This window comes from Poecilia mexicana, unplaced genomic scaffold (assembly GCF_051168715.1).
Source record: "Poecilia mexicana isolate PSO_F unplaced genomic scaffold, ASM5116871v1 scaffold_4, whole genome shotgun sequence".
In the NCBI taxonomy this organism is placed as follows: Eukaryota; Metazoa; Chordata; class Actinopteri; order Cyprinodontiformes; family Poeciliidae; genus Poecilia; species Poecilia mexicana.
The window spans coordinates 12,725,849-12,744,865 of NW_028263373.1; the positions used below are offsets into that span (position 1 = coordinate 12,725,849).

Here is a 19,017-nt window from a genome sequence, read left to right on the forward strand (position 1 = left end):
GGCCACTCAGTGATGAAGAAGTCATAACTCCAGAAGCAACATAACAAGATGGATTATAATTTGGAAATGCACCCAGGAACAAATATTCTAAAGGGGGGCCACACATTAGGAGCACTTCCATTTTTCTCATCCAACGATGTGCGTCATTCGGCAAACTTAGCATAAGTTACATGTGTCATGACATAGTGTGCCAAGAAAGAACAGAGTATTAGACTCCAGCTGTGTATAGCTTTATCAGTAGTATTGATGCTTCCTAATATAACCGGTTTCTAAAGGATTGCTGGGTGTTGTGCCTTGGAGCACCAGCCACTGACCAGACCCAGCAAGTGTGGATTGAAAATAATAGGTTCTTATTTTTTGACACATGTCTGATGCTGCTAATGTGTGCGACGCTTAATTTTTGGAGACATGTCCTGTGGTCTGATGAAACTGAAATTGAAGTGTTTGGCCATAATGAGCATTGTTATATTCGAAGGAAAAGGGGCGGGGGGAAGCTTGCAATCCTTAAACATCATCTCAGCTGTGAAGTACGGGGGCTGTGACATCATGCTGTTTGGGGTCTTTGAAAACTATGCGCAAATATTAAAGCGACTTCTCAAGACATCACCCAAATCAGTTTTCAAAATGGACAGTAACCCTAAGCATGCCTTCACATTAGTTACAAAACAACAAGAACTTCAGTGTTTTGGAGTGGCCATCACAAAGCTCTGATTCCAGCCCCATTGACTTTGTCGAGGCAAAGGCAACAGACCCGTCTCAGTTACATAAGCCCTGTTCAAAAGAAACTGGCTGAAATTGCAGCAAGCCAGTGTTGGAAGATCCAAAATATTTCAGTTTCACCAAATACTAAGAAAATGTATGTTAACTTATGAATCTGACACTATCCTAAAAACAAATTGTAATCCCCTCTGTTATTATTATGGCACTTAGCAAATAGTTTTTGGTGATCCAAACTTACCTAAAACAGGAAAAGTTTAGTCTGAAAAGCGATTGTTTCAATAGAGCATGTGCAAATTTACACACTATTTGTATTTTGTTTAAGTTTAAGGAATCATTGTTGTGTTTGTTATACATTGTAGGATAAACGCTATGATACAATAAAACCAAGGCATTTTTTTTTTACTTGAATTTAACATACCACGAGAGTCTGCAGATATGCAGATGAAGTCAGAGCTCTAAAAATATCAAAGGTGTTAACTTAATGAAAGAGTGACTCATGTTTTCCTATGCTTGTTTGCTGAGGAGCTGGGATCTCCTGCCATGGCTGTGACTGGCTGCTTCGTCATCCCCCGCCACACCCTGCTGAGGAGAAAGGACAACCACCTGACCTTCACGCTCAGCCCAGCCCGATTTTCTCTCAGAGGTATCCTAAAACTGAACTCTGCTGGAGTTCCTTGTGACATTGCAGGCGATTACTTTACTTCCACTTAAGAAATATGATATTACTAATTACTGACAGCAATGCTCCGCAAACCTGCCCCTGACTTGATAGGTAAGCTTCAGAGTGTGTTTCTGTGCCGCTGTTCCTGCGTGTCTTAAGAAACTGACGCTTCAAAAGATGGAGGAAAACAGGAAAATCTAAATGACGGGAGATGCCCAGAGAGGACAGGATGTGGCGGCGGAGCTGCTAGAACAGTCTTCCCACCTTGTGGTCACACGGTGAACTGTAGCTGCCTGAACGCATGAGCAAACTGGGGGAAGAGAGAGCGATGCGGAGGAGAGCGATGGAGTGAGAGAGGGAGGGAGCCAGAAGGAGCGAGACAGAGAGAGCGAGAGAGAGCAAAAAGGGAGGGGAGTTTAAACTAAGTGCTATGTTTTGGGACAGGCTAATCTGCTAGCGAGCAGTGTGAGGATCGGAGCGTATTGTGTGAGCCAGTGTGCGAGGGACAGATAAGGGAGCCAGCCAGCCCGACCCACAGACCTACCGACTGCCTGCCTTTAATGTGCTGACTCTGGGGAGATTTTAAAAGACAGCGTATTGACTCCTCAGACGCGTGTTTGTGCGTTGCGCGCCGGAGACCCTGGGCTCAATCGCCTCCAACTAACAGCCACAGCCAAGCCAGAAGTGCATCAGCAGACAAGGGAGCGAAAGAAAACAACTAAAAAGAACAAACAAAAAAAAAAACCTAACCCAAAAACAGGACTGAAAAATTACAACTCCCAAATCAAAAATTAAAGAGGATTTTTTTTATATATATATTTACATATCCTCTTCTTTTTTCAATTGATTTGATTTTTTTCTTTATTTTTCTGTGTTCCCGGGACAGAGAGAGACTGACTCCCGATTCTGAAGAAGAAATCAGGAGGGAGCAGAGAAACTCAAGCGAATCCAAAAGAAAAAAAGAGACAAATTAAAGGACAGAACAAAAACCTCATCATCGAATCTGAACATGTTTGAAATAAGCCGAACACTCAACGCTGCTTTGTTGAGCAACGAGGTAAAGATTTCTAGATTCTTTCCCTTATTTGTCGTTACAATTGTCCACATTTCACCTGTGTACGTCTGCTGCCAACCATTCTGTCATGTGTGTTGCGTGTGTGTCTTTGCACCCAAAGAGATAGAGGGGGGGGTGATTGATAGCAGTACGCTGGTTGGTATGGGGGGGATGCTTCTCACTCATTCTGCTTTGTAATCATAAACAGAGAGCCAGTGCTTAGACGTTACATCAAAACCAAGGTAGCCATCGAGCCCATCTAACATAGGCTTGCTTGTGAAATTGTGCACCTTGGGCTGAAACTGTGTGTGCAAGTGTAAGTGTGCACATTCACACACATGCTTCTGTGCGAGAGCAAAGTCTTCTGTAAATCCCCGTCTACCTCCCTCTTTTTCTTCCAAGTTTCAGTTCCCCCCCCCCCTCCAGCATTCCCACCATCCTTCCCATACCTGCTGTTATCTGCTCTCCTTCCCGTCTCTCACTCCCCTCTTCCCTCTCTTTCCTCCCTTTTTTTATCTCTGTGCCTGTCCTCCCCTCTCCTCCCGTATCCGTGTATGAGCGTGTGTGTTCTGTGAGCAGCATCTCAAGATGATGGCGAGGTACGGGCAGCTCTCGGGACTGGCAGCCAGTGGCGTGGGCTCCGTCCCCGAGACGCACTCGCCGCTATTTTCCAGGGATCCCCTGTCATCGCCCGCCCAGATGGGCTACAGGTCACCCCTGGTAAGAGGATAGTAGACAGAACAATGTATCTAAATCTATTTAATGAACACAGGGAAGCGCATTTACCACAAAAGGAACAGGGAGATAGGAGTTTAAATAAAAAGAAAAACAGTTGGGTTGTGTGTATTGAAGAAAACAGCAAAAAAAAACCAAAACAACAAAAGGTAGAAAGAGAGGAAATCAATTGTGGGATTCTGCCCGTATCCCCAGTGGATTGTATTAGCAAATATTTACATTGTTATGTTTGTTCAATTACGGCCGCCTACTCCGTCTTTAGCCTCTGCCAGTCAGCTTGTTATCAGGGGAATTTGAGGTGTTTGCGTGAGCATGCATGTGTGAATGAGTGGGTTAATACGTTAAACATTTATTTTCTGTCCTCGCTAAAATAATATGGATCTTTCTACATGCATCTGCTTCCAAAGACTTCAAGTAAAACATAAAAATAACAGAATAACCTTTAAACACGAGCAAGATGACGGATTTCCAATTACGTTTAATTGCAACTCTCATGTCAGTTAAATTCCCATCAAACAGGAGAGAGAGAGAGAGAAAAAAAACAGGAACATTTTCTACTACCAGAGTCAACATTACTCTGCAATTTACATAGTAAAAAAAAAAAAAATTACTTGAGGGAAAAGAGGCTTGGGAAAATCTTCAACGTTCAAACATTAAAAAAGAAAAAGCGTTGTAAGAAAATCCCTGACTGGCCGCATAAAAAGCGACACGAAGCTGTGGGTGTCTAATCTGCTGCAAGCTCTTCATTGGTTCGGGCTCCCCTTCAAACTGGCTCAGATCCACACCCTGGAGCCTCCCGGAAGCCTTCATAACCCACCGTCATGCTGCTGCTGCTGACTGTACCTAGGGGTTCCCGTCAAGTCTATGCAAATGCAACGGGTTGAGGGTACGCGGTGAAATATCGGCCGTGAAAGCGTACATTTGCTTTAAAATTCTTTAAATCTGAGCACGTCGGTGCAGGGCGTTTTTGTCGGATTCCATGCAAAGCCTTGTTGCTTTCGACTGCCTGTTCAGAGCCACTGTTATCAGCTGTTTTCATAAAGGTGCTGGATCGTAAATTATTTGAAACAAATTAGCTGAATTCATGGCATTAATGCATTTGAGATCATACTTTTTCGATTAATCTTCTCAGAAACCTTTCAGAAAATATTTTCAGGTGACTGAGTAAGCAGGGTGGAGCATCATAAACATATTAGACGAAAGTAGGATAACATTATTTCAACCCATTGTTATTGGTAACCTGCACAGTTAGATTTTTGGCCAAAAAAAGGCTTGTTAATGGGTTATTCTGGGGATTTATTTTAAGTTTTTTTTGTGTGTGAGCATTTGTGTAAGCAAATTTGTTTGTGTGTTTGTTTAAAAATGTGTGCGTGTGGGTGTTTTTGTGTGTGTGTTTGTGTGTGTGTGTGTGTGTGTGTGTGTGTATCTGGATGATTACTCTGGTTAAAAAAGAGCATCGTTAAAGTGATTAATGGTGCCTTCATTAAGCATAGCAAGATCATTTGCATACATTAGATAAATGTGCTGGAAGATTCTGGCTGCTTTGGTGTGCAGAGTCTGAAAAGCAGGATTTCATTGTATTTTTAAGATGGTGCAATATCGCCTAGTGCCATTTAAATATTGCGGCGCATCAATAAATGAGCACATTTTTGGTCAAGGAAACACTTTTGATGACTGTTAATTTATTGAGGCTTACATTTGATCCATAGGTATCCTGTACAGATACCAAAATGTCATTTTCTTCAGAGATTTGTACGGCAGCGCGTGTGTGTTTGTGCAACAAGCTGCGTGTCAAGTGTGTGGGCATCCTGTGGTTACAGCTGTAGGGCAGTGCATTTAAAGGAGCATTCAAAGAAATTAATTTCAAAAGCGATTAACAGGTAGCACGCGGAGATGTGCACGATTAATGACAACTACTCCAGCATTCACAATGAGCATTTGCAGGTTCAATTTGTAGCTTTAGGGAGATTAAGATGACTATTTTAAAAGAAGAACCTAAATTTGTTTATGGGGAAATGAATGATAAAAAAAAAATCTAATTGCAAAATAATCTGTTGTCACTGACACCCAAATTTCATAACCTCACATCTACGAACATGGTGTGCTCCATGCTTCAGAGCTGAATGCTGTTAATTTGAGGAAAGCTCCACTGATTACCCACTGCAGGCAGCTGTCGTTCTCCATGTGACACTAGGCTTTGTTTGACAACTACAATCTTTTGTTTCAACATTTAAAACGGAGGCTTGCACAAACCCCACAACAACCCCATCCAGAAAAGAAAAAGGGGGAGGTAAAAAAATGGCGGTTGGTGGCACAGGCTCCGGCAAACATTTGTCACCACAGAATCTCAGCAGCCAGGAGATAGTTAGAGGTCATCTCTATTTCATAACAATAATTAGCTCCTTCCATCTGTGCTTCTCAGTGCATTTCCCCTTTCCTTGATTGCTGTGTTGTCTGTATCCAGGAAATTAGTTCATTTATGCTCTACAACCCTGCTGTCACCGAGGCACAAACAGGTGCAAGCACAGTGAACAGCGACGCTGAAAAGAAAGAGACGCTCGGAGACGGAGAAACACAGAAATGGAGATATGTGCAAATTGCGGGATCAGAAATGATAATCGTGGCCATGAGCACAATGGCGCTTGATTAACACAGTGCTGGCACATAAAATAACAAACAGTGGCTTTTGTGAGACGAGAGTGATTAGGTGATCGGCTGAAAATTTAAAAGCTGAAAAGTTGGAGGGAATAAACACAAGATAGCCCCTTTTTTTGTCGTTTTTTTTACTGCTTTCAGTCGCAAATTATGTACCGCTTTGATGCAGTGCTCTGTCCAGCAAAAACCTTTCAGCTACAGGGTTTGTAGAGGGGTAAAGTAAAAAAAAAAAAAAAAAGACACGCTACTGAACCGTATCACGCCTATAGCGTATCTCCCTCTACAGCAGAGCGAGTTATGACCACCCCGCTTCACATTTGAGTTCACATTCAGCATCACACGAGCTCGGGCTGTGCAGCTTGTGCGAGTGCATCGTGTCATGTTTATGGTTGATGTGAGCACATGTGGTGTGTGTCAGCCACGGGAAACACACAGACACTCACTGCAAAAGAAGTGGGGGAGGAGGGCTCACATTTGTTGGAAGATGTGCGCGTGTGTTGGCCACCAGTGCTGCAGGGAGGGCCTAGTGATCAGCAGCTGAGCCTGCGTCCCGCTGGGAGCCATCACTGCAGAATGAAGCAGGTGTCTGCAGGCTCATGTAGACCCCTCATCCACACACACACACACACACCTTTTCTTCCAATACTGTACATAAATGCCGCAAGCCGACTATACGTTCTCCTTTCGCTTCTCTTTCGTTTTGCAGCATGCCACTTTATCCCCAGGGATTTCTTACGTGTGGCAATTTTGCTTTATTTTCTATATGTTCATCGGCTCTGTGGGTGACAGTGCAAAGGTTGTGCATGTGATTTATGTGTGTGAACCTGGCAGTATGAGATGCCGAAAACAGAAGGGTCAACACCCAGTGAAAGATCTCTTACATCATCTCAGACATTTAATTCTTAGTTGACTAAATGTGTATTTAGAACTAGACAACTAAAACAAACTAACATTATACCTTTAATAAAGAAATACATATTTCTTTATAAGTAATAAGATTGTGCTTTACAAGAAGAAGTCAATCTGATTGTCAGCTTGTTTTGAACGTATGGATTAATGTAACTAATTTGTGATTATCACAGTTTATGTAGTATAGCGGCTTAAACGTCCATAGTGTGTCTGTGAATTGTTGCAGTTTTAATAGGTGGGAAACAACAGTCTTACTCCCTGCTGCTCGTTTTAGTGTCTTAAAAAAGAAAAGTGGTTTAATTTTAGGAAGAAATTTGTTGCCAACGCAGAGCAATGTTTTCCCATCCAGTTGGAGTCATTTTGTTTAAAGGGAATAAATGCAGAGAGAATAATGAAACGGACAAGTCTGGGAAGAAAAAAAAAAAAAGTACTGTGTTTGCAAATCTGTCGAGATATTTTATCTACAAAAACCGGTTATGAAAACAATATCTCTGCGACTGTTTGACACGTCTACAGCTACATTTAGACAGTCCTATTCCCCGAATAAAATAGACATTTTTGTGAGATGCATTAGATCACTCAGCTTTTCTTGTAAAACCGACAGCGATTTCAAAACGCTGCTTTATATCTGTATGCCAACCTTTCAAACCCTAACAAAAGAGGTATTAGTTGGTACAAGCCCTGTACTGACCTGTCTTCGTCTTTGATAATCTCACTCAGATGGCTTCTGCTCAGCCCTCTCTTTCACACAAAAAAAAAAAATCCACAATGCAAACACAATCTCCTGTCTAAAAGGACATTAAGTGGTATTTTCCCCCCCCTTATTTAATAACAGATGCTCTTTTTTGTCACGCCTGGACAGACAAATACACTCCTGTCATTTTAAAAACAGTCACGTGAGGAAAAAACTGCTTTTTTTCTTCACAGCTGAGCGCCGCGTCGAAGCAGAGGCGCTGACAATACTGCCGATAGATGAGCGATTGTCTGCGTATGCGATCGTGGCGCGTTGATGAACAACACTGTTTCGTCTTAGAATTGATAGTTCCAAAGCCGGGTTCGTTTTCATTGATTCTTTAATTGCCGGGGATGAGGCAAAGTATCTGCTGTTACCATGAATAAATGATGCTGAGAGGACTTGTGCATCAGTGTAAAGAAAGGGAGACCATTGAAGTTACTTCAGCCCACTTGCAGCGCCCTCAAACATATCCAACATTTTGTATGCCTGTACTCAAAGTACAGGTATACTTTGAGTACAGGTATACAGGTAATCTTTGTTTCTAAACTATACATGTGATTTATTTAATTTTATTTGAAGCAAAAACTTAGTTGTTTTTTTTTCAGCTAAAATAATATGCTGTGGTTATTTTGATCTTGTAAGATACAATTAAGTAAAAATTTCTAAATGAACTGCAACTACATTTTGTATTTCTTAGAATAGTTTCCCCTTTTGCTTGTCTGCTCTTTGTAGAGTTACACTGAGTAAAACAAACTGATATTAGCTGGTCAGTTAGTAGGGCTATGTGCTCTGGTAGCTAGCTTGCAGTCAGCTGGTTGAGACACATACTTGCAGCTCTCATAAACCGCCAGCTTTAGTTTTAAAATATCCATCCAGCCATCCATGGAAACCTTGAGTAATGTAAATATTTCCTAAATGCTGGAATTGTGTGGCTACCTTCTTTTGGCAAGATGTACAGCTTAAGAAAACTCACATTTCATTGCATCGTGATTAAAGGACTTTGGTCCGAAGGAACGGTGCATCAAAAAGATTTAGAAATTTCTGAAAGTGAGCATCAGTGCTGCTTTTGTTGGCTGCTGTGAGAAAAACATAGAAGCCTCTTTCAGCCAGCTAGCAAGCCTAATGATGACATTAGGGAGGTTTACCATTATTTTGCGCTCTGTATAGTTGAGGTGAAAATTCTGGTCTGGTCCAACAGAGCACCCCTCACCCCTCACCCCTGCCTTTCCTCACAGTTCCACCAGACTAGCGTCAGCAGCAATTAGCATACACCTGGTGGAACATAATTACCTACTTGATTACTTGATTGTGCTATAAAAGAGCATTATCTTTCTGAAAAATACGTAATACTGCCCCTTTAAATACGTTGTTGTTGTTATAGCAAATTTCAAATAAAATTTTGCTGAGGTTTTTTTGTACAAAGTCCATCATCTATCTCTAGAGTGCAACCAGTTTTGCATAGTACAGCGTGTGCTTTCCACCCTGACTCCTCCCTAATCAACCGAACGTCTCGACAACACAAAATAACTGAAACATGTCTAGAAGCGTGTAGGCATTTAAGCCGAAACCGGTCGAGTTTTTTCTGGTGCATTACACCCTTGCTTCTCTTCAAGCATGAAGTGACATTTTCAAAGATGGATTTTTTTTTTTTTTGCAGCGTGGGCATGCTGTGGTCCCCGGTGCCGATGGCCAGCCTTGTAAAGGACTCCGGATGCGTCTAATTTCTGAAAGGTTACCCCTTATCAAAAGTCACACGGTGCAGTCATTTATGCAGATCTGATAGCAAGATTTTTGATGGGGTTTAAATCACCATGACATATAGCAGGCATTACTCTTTTTCCAGCTTCAGGTCTAAGCAGCAGAATCTAAGAAAGAGGAAAATAGGAATCATTTCCATAGAGAAATTGTGGAGAGATGAGAAAACATAAAGAATGTAAATAAAAGCATCTCATAGTGAGAGCAGCAGTCTCGGGTGGGAAGCTCTGTGTGTTTAGTGTTGGTGTTGTGTGTTTGTGTTTGGGGGAGTTGTGATTAAAGCCTGCACCAGATGGACCACAGCAGTCACCCTGTGAGGATGGATGTACCCCGACCGGGATCAAACGTGAAACGGGCTGCCGTCCTCACAGCCCCGAGCCCACCAGTAAAACCCCCATGATCCTCTGACCCCACAGCCCTACAGCCACCCATCATACGCCCAATTCAAACCCCGAGACGTTCCAGTAAGATGTTTCCTCTCTTTTTCGTCACACTTGAAGTGAATCAGAATGAAGCTAATGTTGTACGTGCCTGTATGCCCAGGACATGTAATTAAAACACAAAAGCAAGGCAGAACTTTATGATCCATGTGAGGACTGCTGGCCTCCTGAAGTTGAATGTCACCTCAAGCTGCGGACCACTCTGTCGTCCAAATGGATGCTAATCCACCAGAGTCCTGTTGAGAATACACGCTTGGTGCCAGAACACATGCCAGATCAAACAGTGAATGCATATCTAAGCCTTCCGGGGCTCCACTCAAGCCGCCTTGCATCTCTGTTCGGCTACAGCCTTAAAAACTATTAACATTACTATCTGTTGTTTAAAATAGTCGGCTAATACTTATCATACTCCTTTAACTTTTTCACATTTTGTTACATTACAAGCATAAACATAAATGTTTTTTGTTTGTTGTTTTTTTTAGTGGTGTGATATTTTTACAGACTCCGTTCCTTGAGTTCCACAGTTTTGCAACTTTTCAATCCATTTCTGCTCCTAAACACCTGAAACAAAAAAGCTTAAATTCTGCTTTGTGTATTAGCGAGTTTTGTAAAGGCCTTGCCATTAACCATTCATTTCTGAAAACTAAATCCCAAGCACAAACTACCTGACAGAGCGCTGCTCCATGTGTCAATTAAAAATGGAAAGGCTATGGTACAACTGCACAGCCTACATGTGCAAGAAGTGCTGTGATTAGACAAACCTAAAATGTTATATCTTGGCCTATAAACAGAAGTCTATGTGAGAAAGAAAACTAACAATACCAATTGTTTGACAAAAACAAACCCTATAATGTGAAATTTAGTCAGGAGTGCATGTGTTATGCCACAAATTCTGTCAGATTACAGTCTGGGCTTTGACTGGGCCACTCCAGAATGTCCACCTTGTTGTCTTCAAGCCATTTTTGTGTAACTTTAGCTGGATGCTTTGGGTCACCGTATTGCTGGAAAATAAATGTGACACTCCTTCTGCTCCATAGGGAGGATAGTGTGCTTCTGGTGATGTGCAGTGTTTGTAAGGACCAAACTTAGCATCTTGTCTGGTGGCCATAAAAAACAAAGAACATTATTCCACTTGACAATGGAGTTTCCCAAACTGTAGTTTAGTCTTGATTTGAGTTTTCTCCAGCAGTGGCTTTCTCTTTGCCAGCCTCCCATAAAGGTTTGACTAGTGAAGAAACCTGGCAACAATTGTTGAAATAGAGCGTCTCTCCCACCTCAGCCTGCTGAAGCTTATTTCTTCTGCATACTCTTAATTGGTTACATTGTTAGAAAACTATTCTGTAACATTTTAAGCCTTCACAGAACAGCTGTATTTAGAAAGAGATTAAACCACGGTTTATGGGATTTCTGTTGGAAATCATTTTATTCAGGAGGAACCGAGTAAAAGTGGCGGAATATAGATGTATGGCACCGTTATTAGATTATTAGTAGTAATAAAAACCCAACGACAACATTTACTCTTCTTTTATGATTCAAGTTCAGCTAAATCCAACTTGGCAAACTATTTAAAAAAAAACAAAGGCTGCCTAAAAAGCCCATTTTAAATACGGACGTCACGCAGAACCTACATGGTGAAGCATTCGCTCGCCATTTAGCAAACACAGCTTTTCAAGTCGTGGCTTTCAAACAGCCCCCTGTCACATATGCGCAGTCTGCAGAGCTCCAGCCAAAGCAAACGGCTTTGAGTTAAAGTTGAAGAAAGTGGCTGTGACAAATGCAGCGGAGCCTTGTTCTGGGATCAGCGTGAAGAATTCACTTCTGATCTAAGGAGTTTCTAGCAGGGAGAGTGACACAGGCAGGGGTTAAGCTGACTGTGTGTCATGCCCAGTGTCACACAGGAAATAGGATGTCAGAGCAGGGTAGCGCTCCAACTAGATTAGCTTTATGTTTTATTACCAAATAAAGATCCTTAAGGAGTGTAGATTTATACAACATGTAAATCACAGATGTACTTGTAAATTGTGAGGGTTTTAATGTGTGTTTCTTTGTGTATAGACTATCCAAAATGTGAAATATATCTACTTTTTGTTCTGCGTACAGTAAGCTAATGCTGTTTAATTGTGCCCGTCAATAATGACTGGCATATTTTCAGTCGGCGCGTCAGCAGGATGTTTCTGATTGTACGAGCTGCAAATCTATAGCTTTTAAATGTTAAGAAAATTCTTTGATTTTATTAGATAGTGGACCAATTTCCAGGGGAAGGCTCCAATTAGAACATCAAGTCTGACATTTATAGTGAGCCTCAATGTTAAAGAAAATGCATTATTACCATTTACAAAACTTGAGCTTTGTGAATGGATTTTAAGGCATTCATGCTTCACATGCACTCCTGACTAGCTTTTAACCACAACATCTCAGCTTCTTCTTGAACGTGTTCCTGTCTTGGACATCGTTTCCTTTGAAGAGCAGCCTTTGTGGCAGAAACACGCCCATCTTTCCGCGCTTTTAAGCAGAAGAAAGGCTGCGGCTTCAACACACGTCACAAAAGCCGCTGCTTCACAAACCTCTGATCATGAAACTACCTAAAGAAACATTGTAAATGTGCCATTTACAAAAGTCAACCGAGTCCAAACAAGCTATTGTTGTGCGGAGAAGGCGACGTGTTATCATGTGAACAGCTTTTCGGTGTCTGGGGCTCGGCGACGCTGAGCTCGACGCTGTCAGGGGACGCAGACACATTGAAGTCTGTGATTCTCATTTGCTGATTGTTACCGGCAGAGGGTGGACACCTGCCAGGAAAAAGGGCAGTCATCAGTCTGAGTAGTCCGGCAAGATGCTACTTCTGCCAGAACTTCAATAGACTAACTAAATCCATCCCTCAAGGGCGAATTAAAAAATATATATATAAAAAAAAACAAGTAAAGGAGAAAATACTGCGCTAATAAATGTATGAATGTACGTTTTGGTGCATCAGCTGCTGTAAATTAGGTGATATTTGGAAATGAAATTATTCAGACCCGATAAGGCTTTCATTGTTCTCCTGAGCTCGGCTGAAATATGGTTTTGTCTCCCGTGAAAGTGTTGCAGCCTTTCTGTGTAATGGTGATAATTCTGTTTGAAAATGTGTTTTCTGCCTCGTGTCCCTGTTTGCATTAATTTTATCTGAACCCGATATGAAATTGCAAAGATGAGGTTTTTTTTTCTCGCGAAACAAACATATAAATAAATAAACAAGTAAAAAGTTTTCATTCCCCTTGTTAATAATCGAGGTATTTTCTTTCAGCGGGCTGAGGTAACACCTCAACCGGCATCCTCACGTTTTTTTTATATAGAAGCCTTATTATGCAGAGTGAAACATAAGACAGGTGTTGAAACGCTGCGCCTGACAGTTAACAAGACTCACACCGAGAGCGCCCACAATTATCACTGCCTGCACTCTGCATTTTTTTTTTTAAAGCAAACCTGCAACACTGCACACGCGTTTCTTTACCTTCTCTTTCACACTTGTTATCAGAACCGGCTGCTACCCGAGCAGCACAGCCACCGTTCAGACCTTTAGATTCAGTATCAACAAACCAATTTGCCAGGAAGTGACAGAGATATACTGTGCAAGAGCATCTCAGTGCATAAGAGGAACAACGCAGCCTGCAGTTAATCCATTAAAGTCTATGATTGGGAGGGTTTAAGGAAGCTGGGGAGATTGGAGGGCAAGAGGAGTTCATGACAATTAGCTGGGACTCTGCTTTCCGAAGCAACGTCTTGGAAGCACGAGCTGAAAGCATTTTTATGATCCTGGCCTTAATGCTTCGCATTGGCAGCTGCTACAAGTGTCATGGTATGACACGAGTTGAAAATGAGGTGCATTTTAATGTGCGATGGGGCTAGCCAAAGACAGGTTAGCGGTTTCGAGGTATGTTGAGGTTTTGAAAGATGATGACTTTAAAAACAAAAACAGTTTCAAGGTTTAAAGTCTTTCTAATCAGATGGCAAAGGGAAGTGAGATCTCCACGGCTTTGTGGGGAACAGAATAGTGGAGCGATGCCCTTCCCTCCCCTATTGCTGTGCAATAGGCGCTGGACTCAACTCTCTGAAAGGTTCCTATGTTTTCATGTTTTTGAGAAAGACAAATTTGGCTTTTGGGAAATACATCCAGATGTTAAAACAAGATGATGTTGCAAAGAGAGTTGGGAAGCCGTGAACATTTTAGAATTTTTTTTTATTATTATTATTAAACTGTAGATATAGTTACTGTGTAATGTATGCAGAATTCTTCTATCATATTGTTCCTATGGTTTAAAGTACTTTTGTACTTTAAGTGATGTGGAATCAGTAAGTGATGCCACATCAGTATCCGTCATAAAGTATGTGGCAATGAGTCTGCTTAGGCTGTTTTTCTTTTGGTTTTTTTTTGTCTTGACAGTTTGAGCTTGAATATAGTGATGATGTTTTACTCGACTAGGGCTTTTTATAGAGCTAATTACTTTTACAGTGTACTTCACAGGTTTAGTGAGATATAAACCAGTTGTGCCTATAAATGGTTAAAACCATCAACTATATTCTGTTTGGGTGGCAGCCATAATGGATGATGAACTCGGTGCATCCCAGTGAACTCTGACTTTCCCAGTCAGAATTCTCACGTCAAGGGCCATTTTTGTTCGTTTTTTTATGAATTAGGAAAAATCCATCTTGTGCATACAAAAGGTCTGCACCATTACATTTCTGCCTTACTTACAAGAAAGACAAATGTGTCTGTTTTCATATAATTGGGGTCAAGAAAACCACGGACTGCAGCCTTGGCTCCCCAAGCAGATAACTTGACTTATTACCTTGCTAATCACAGCTTGTTAGACCTACATTTGCAGGGCGGCAAACTTGTGTTTGTCTATAAAGGGTAGAAAATGCAACAATGTGTGAATATAATAATTCTTTAAAAAAAACTTGTCTAAATGTGGCAGGTGTTCATTTTACTGAAGTCTAAGTGTGTTGTTCTCAAGGTTATATCGGCGTCTCATGCTGAATCATGTGCATGTGTTTGTGTATTTATTCATTATTTTTGCTTTGGTCTGATGTATGTGTGTGTGTTTGTGGAGCTAAGCCAGAGCCAATAAGTAAGATGGGGTTTCCACATTGCTGACAGGGTGGCCAGCTCTCCTGGGCTAAAGCCACAAAAGCTTTTTAACTTTCGTATTGCTGCAGGAGCAAAGAAATATAATTTATCTTCTAAAAAAAAAAAAAAAAAAAAAAATACTGTTTAGCTTCAGTCATCATCTTAAAGGCCAAATAATGCATCCAATCAATGCTATGCACTCTTTTTTTATTAAATGGAAATACCACTAAACGAGTGGACCTCTTAATCATTAAGCCTAATTACTTATTTGACATTTTTTGCTTTTATTCATTGCCATATTGCATTTGATCATGCAAAGGAGGAGAAAGTAGCCAATACCTGTACTGCCGTATTACTGGCATTGAAGTTTGTAAGCATCTCAACATGGATTCCTTTAATGGAACAGTTAAAACACTCCCCATGTTGTTCCATTATAATGCACGGGCACTAATATAACTCCAGCTTTATGTCACGACAACGAGCACTGTGTAGCGCAACACACCGATGGGAACAGATTGCATTTATAGCTAATTTACTGAGTAGTGGCAGTCATTGTTGTTGCTTTCTAAAATCATGATCCCGCGGAGCAATCTAGTGAGATAACGCGCCATGCAAGAAAACTGTGAGAGACTATTTTCCCTTTCAAATCATATTCTCATTTAGAAAAAAAGCCTATTTAGATCACATCAGAGGCAGAGAAAACAAGCTCACAACTCTGTCCATTATGAAATAGAAAAACAATCACCCACGTTATGTTACTGTAAAGGGAGACGCAACAAAAGCAAAATTATCCGAGGTGACGTGTGACTAAGTCAATGTTGTGTTCTTTGGAGAATCAAATTGGAAAAAAAACAAAAAGCAATACAAGACACGACTCTGGAAGGAATTTGGTACAAAGTCTGTCTCTTCTCAGGTCCAACCCAAATCTTTATTAAACAAAAAGGTCTGAGCAAAACGGATAAGAGATGGATGGAAAGCTGAGGGTCTGTTGTCTGTAGCATTCAGCTGCAAATTTTGCTTCCCTCTCCTCAAGCAGAGGAGATGAAGAAGCATGTGACAAAGGAAAGAGAGACAAAGACACGTTTCTATTTTAATCCATTTTCATTGAGATTCATTCCGTGTTACTCTCACTCTATTTTGTAAAAATAAAGTCCGATTGCTACTAGCCTCTAGACTACAAGTCTAGAGGCTAGTAGTGCCAGCATATTTCGCTTTTTCTATATGAAACAACAGGAAGCTTGTACAACCCGCCTTTCCCCTGCCTTTGTGTGTGTGAGTGTGTGTGTGTACTACTCTGCCCTAATTGAGGGCGTAGTAGAGACTCTCATTAGTATGTGAGGGACATGGTTCCACCAGGCTAGCTTGCTAGCTGCCGCTAACCAGACAGGTGGAGAGGTCAGAGAGGAAGCAGAGACACTGTGGAGCTGCCTTTTTGTCAGCCCCAGTTTTTTCTGCCAGCTTTTGTTTGCTCATTTTGAATTAATTTGAGTAATTCAATATACGACTTCCTACATTTGTAGGCTACATAATGAAATGTTAATTGTGGACTACATACACATGCAGTGTGTGTGTACTATAGGCGTACGGATCACAATGAAGGGTTACAGCCGATGATGAATGTTCAAATTGGACAATTTTAAGTTAGGGGTGTATTGTTTGCAGGAATCCCCATATTTATTTGCACCCAAGTGAAGATGTGTAAAAATCTTTAATAGCGATAGCTATTGCTATCAATAAATAATAAATATTGCATTAAATGCTTTTCACCCATCTCTGCCAGAGGTGCCTGTAACTGTGGAAGGTGCTGCAGTTCAGTTTTATTTTTATATACAAATAACCTTTACATGTGACTTGAAATTTCAACTCTGCCATGAGTTTTAAAACATTCTCAGACTTTTGAACGTTTTTGCAGGTCTACAGAAGGATTGTAATTATTGTTAAAAGTTAATATTCAGAATTAAGGCAGTATTGGCAAATGTTCTGATTGATTATTGCTTTGGCATTAGTGATTGACACCATGCCTGCATAATTCTGTATGTAACTCAGATGACTATATGTTCCTGTTGATATCTTTTCTAGGTTAAATGCATCTGTTTGTAAACCGGTGTGTAATTTAATTCCCATGATTTGGTAATGTAAATGACATAAGGCGACGTACGTCTCAGTACCTTGTGGGTGTATGCATGTGAGCAAATCTACATTTGAAGGTTCAGCCAAGAGCAGAACTGTGTAAAAGGAGGTAACAGCTCCCTCTTCCTGTCTGTATGGGATAAAGGGAAGGTGGATGATTTCAGTGAAAGGCAGCTTTGTTCCCAAGTTATGAAAGATTTCTTTAAAAATGGCTTCAAGATAGTTTTTTTTTTTTTAATCATAATGCATTAGTTCAATTAAATGAACAGAGAACATTTACAGGTCAGCGTGGTTTTCTATTTATAGGAGTAGAAACAGTTTTCAAAGAGTAACTGGATTGGAATAACATGAAAAGTAGGTCGGCTGCCAAATCAGAACTGGTCCTAGATTTTGGTTTACAAAAGACGCAGAATGAATTACTCGTGAAAAGAAAGAAGAGGCTTCCCGCGAGTTACAGTAACAACAGTGAGCATAAATCCATGCAACTTCTGTGATAAAGAATAAATAAATTTACATGGAGCCAAACGACCAAAACCTATCTATTTTATGCATAAAAACAGCAACTTATTCTGCACATGCACAAATAAAAAATAGTTATAGCTGCTCCCCTTCACATCATGCATCGCTACTGCCTACTCGTATTCTCCTCCAAGCTCATCCCAGAGCACCAACCCCTGCATCCCCACCTCCTCATAGAGCCAATCACAGAGCTTTGCTGGACATTTCTTAATTAGTTTTCATGAGAAAAAGTGGATTCTGGTTAGCGCTTCTATATTTTTTTCCCTATTGTACATCACAGGACGGGGCTATATGGACATCCGCTCCCACGCTTTTGTTCAGTTTACTTCATTCATCTTCTCCAACACTCTCTCGGCTTTTTACTAGATTTTTTTTTTTTTTTTTTAAGTTTGTGGGCTGGGAACGGACTTTTTTCTTGCTCCCTACAACCAGCTGGCTGACTGATAACAGTCATGGTGAGTGGGGGACACAGTCATTTTCATCCAGTCACCTTATTACAGCTTCAGTTTTGCTTGATTTTATTATAAATCTGTAGAGCAGGGGTGTCCAAAGTCGGTCTTCGAGGGCCGGCATCCTGCATGTTTTAGTTCTCTCCCTAGTGGTAGTAACAACCTCCTCAGCAAGTCAATGTTCTCCTTTGGCCTCTGATGAGCCATTATTTGATCCAGGTGCGCTAAACCAGGGAAAGAACTAAAACATGCAGGATGCCGGCCCTCGAGGACCGACTTTGGACACCCCTGCTGTAGAGCCTACCCCAGTACGTATTTGTATAGCACAATGCATTTCATTTTGGTGTTTCACCTCAACATTAAAAGTGGCCCCCATCTGGCTGCCACTTTGAAAACTCTCTGGAGGCGCCCCTGTATTTATTTGCATAATTTATGAAAATATGTCCCGAATGAAGTGGCAATGCATGGGTACGAAATGGGGATATGTATATTGAGTCACTAAAGTTGCTTGGACAGATATGCACATTGTTTTTTTGTTCTTTTTTTTAAGTGAAAAATAGCAAAACCAGAAACAATCAGCCTATCAATGCATGCATCATGTTTATCCCGAATTTATTTGGACTGTTTTATTACTGAGCAACTTAAAACAATTGACACGAAGACAGAGTTTAATTTGCTGTTTTGTAATAACGCAAATCCGTTTGTTTGATCAAAGTCTTTATGTCTTTGAAAGACAAGAAGTGCAGAATGAAGAGATATGGTTTGTGACTACAGCAGTGTAATGTACAGAGGATTTAACATGTGCCCGGTAATAGCTAATTTATATACACAGTGCTGCACAGGCATCCTATTACCATAACGCCTGAGGCTGCAATCACTCCGCTCTGCTCTGCTCTGCTCGGTTCACTCAAGCACAGACTTCAGCTCCGATTGATTGCTTTGCTGGGATTCAGAGAGCCTTTTCTCTGCCAAAGCAGCCAGAGGTTGGCGTGTGCCGATGAGGGCTCGGAGCCAGCCAGAGAGCGAAGGTGTTAATGCTGAAGGGAGGGGTAGGTGACGGGCAACGCCACAAGCCAATTACAGGCTTTCAGAGAGAGCTGCCGGAGCGAAGAGGGCGGGCTCTGACCGTCCAGCTGAGCAGGCGACT

At 41.2% G+C, this 19,017-nt stretch overlaps 1 protein-coding gene across 1 annotated transcript in view; it reads left to right on the top strand.

Moving 5' to 3' along the window:
- The first annotated feature begins 1,260 nt into the window (after nucleotides 1-1,260).
- Nucleotides 1,261-19,017, top strand: part of LOC148159941 (uncharacterized) — a 57,405-nt gene continuing 39,648 nt past the window's right edge. Inside the window, exons 1-3 of the mRNA XM_088005253.1 lie at nucleotides 1,261-1,363; nucleotides 1,541-1,659; nucleotides 3,015-3,155. Of these exons, the coding sequence (XP_087861379.1) occupies nucleotides 1,261-1,363; nucleotides 1,541-1,659; nucleotides 3,015-3,155 (363 nt within the window). The remainder of the gene's footprint in view (nucleotides 1,364-1,540; nucleotides 1,660-3,014; nucleotides 3,156-19,017) is intronic.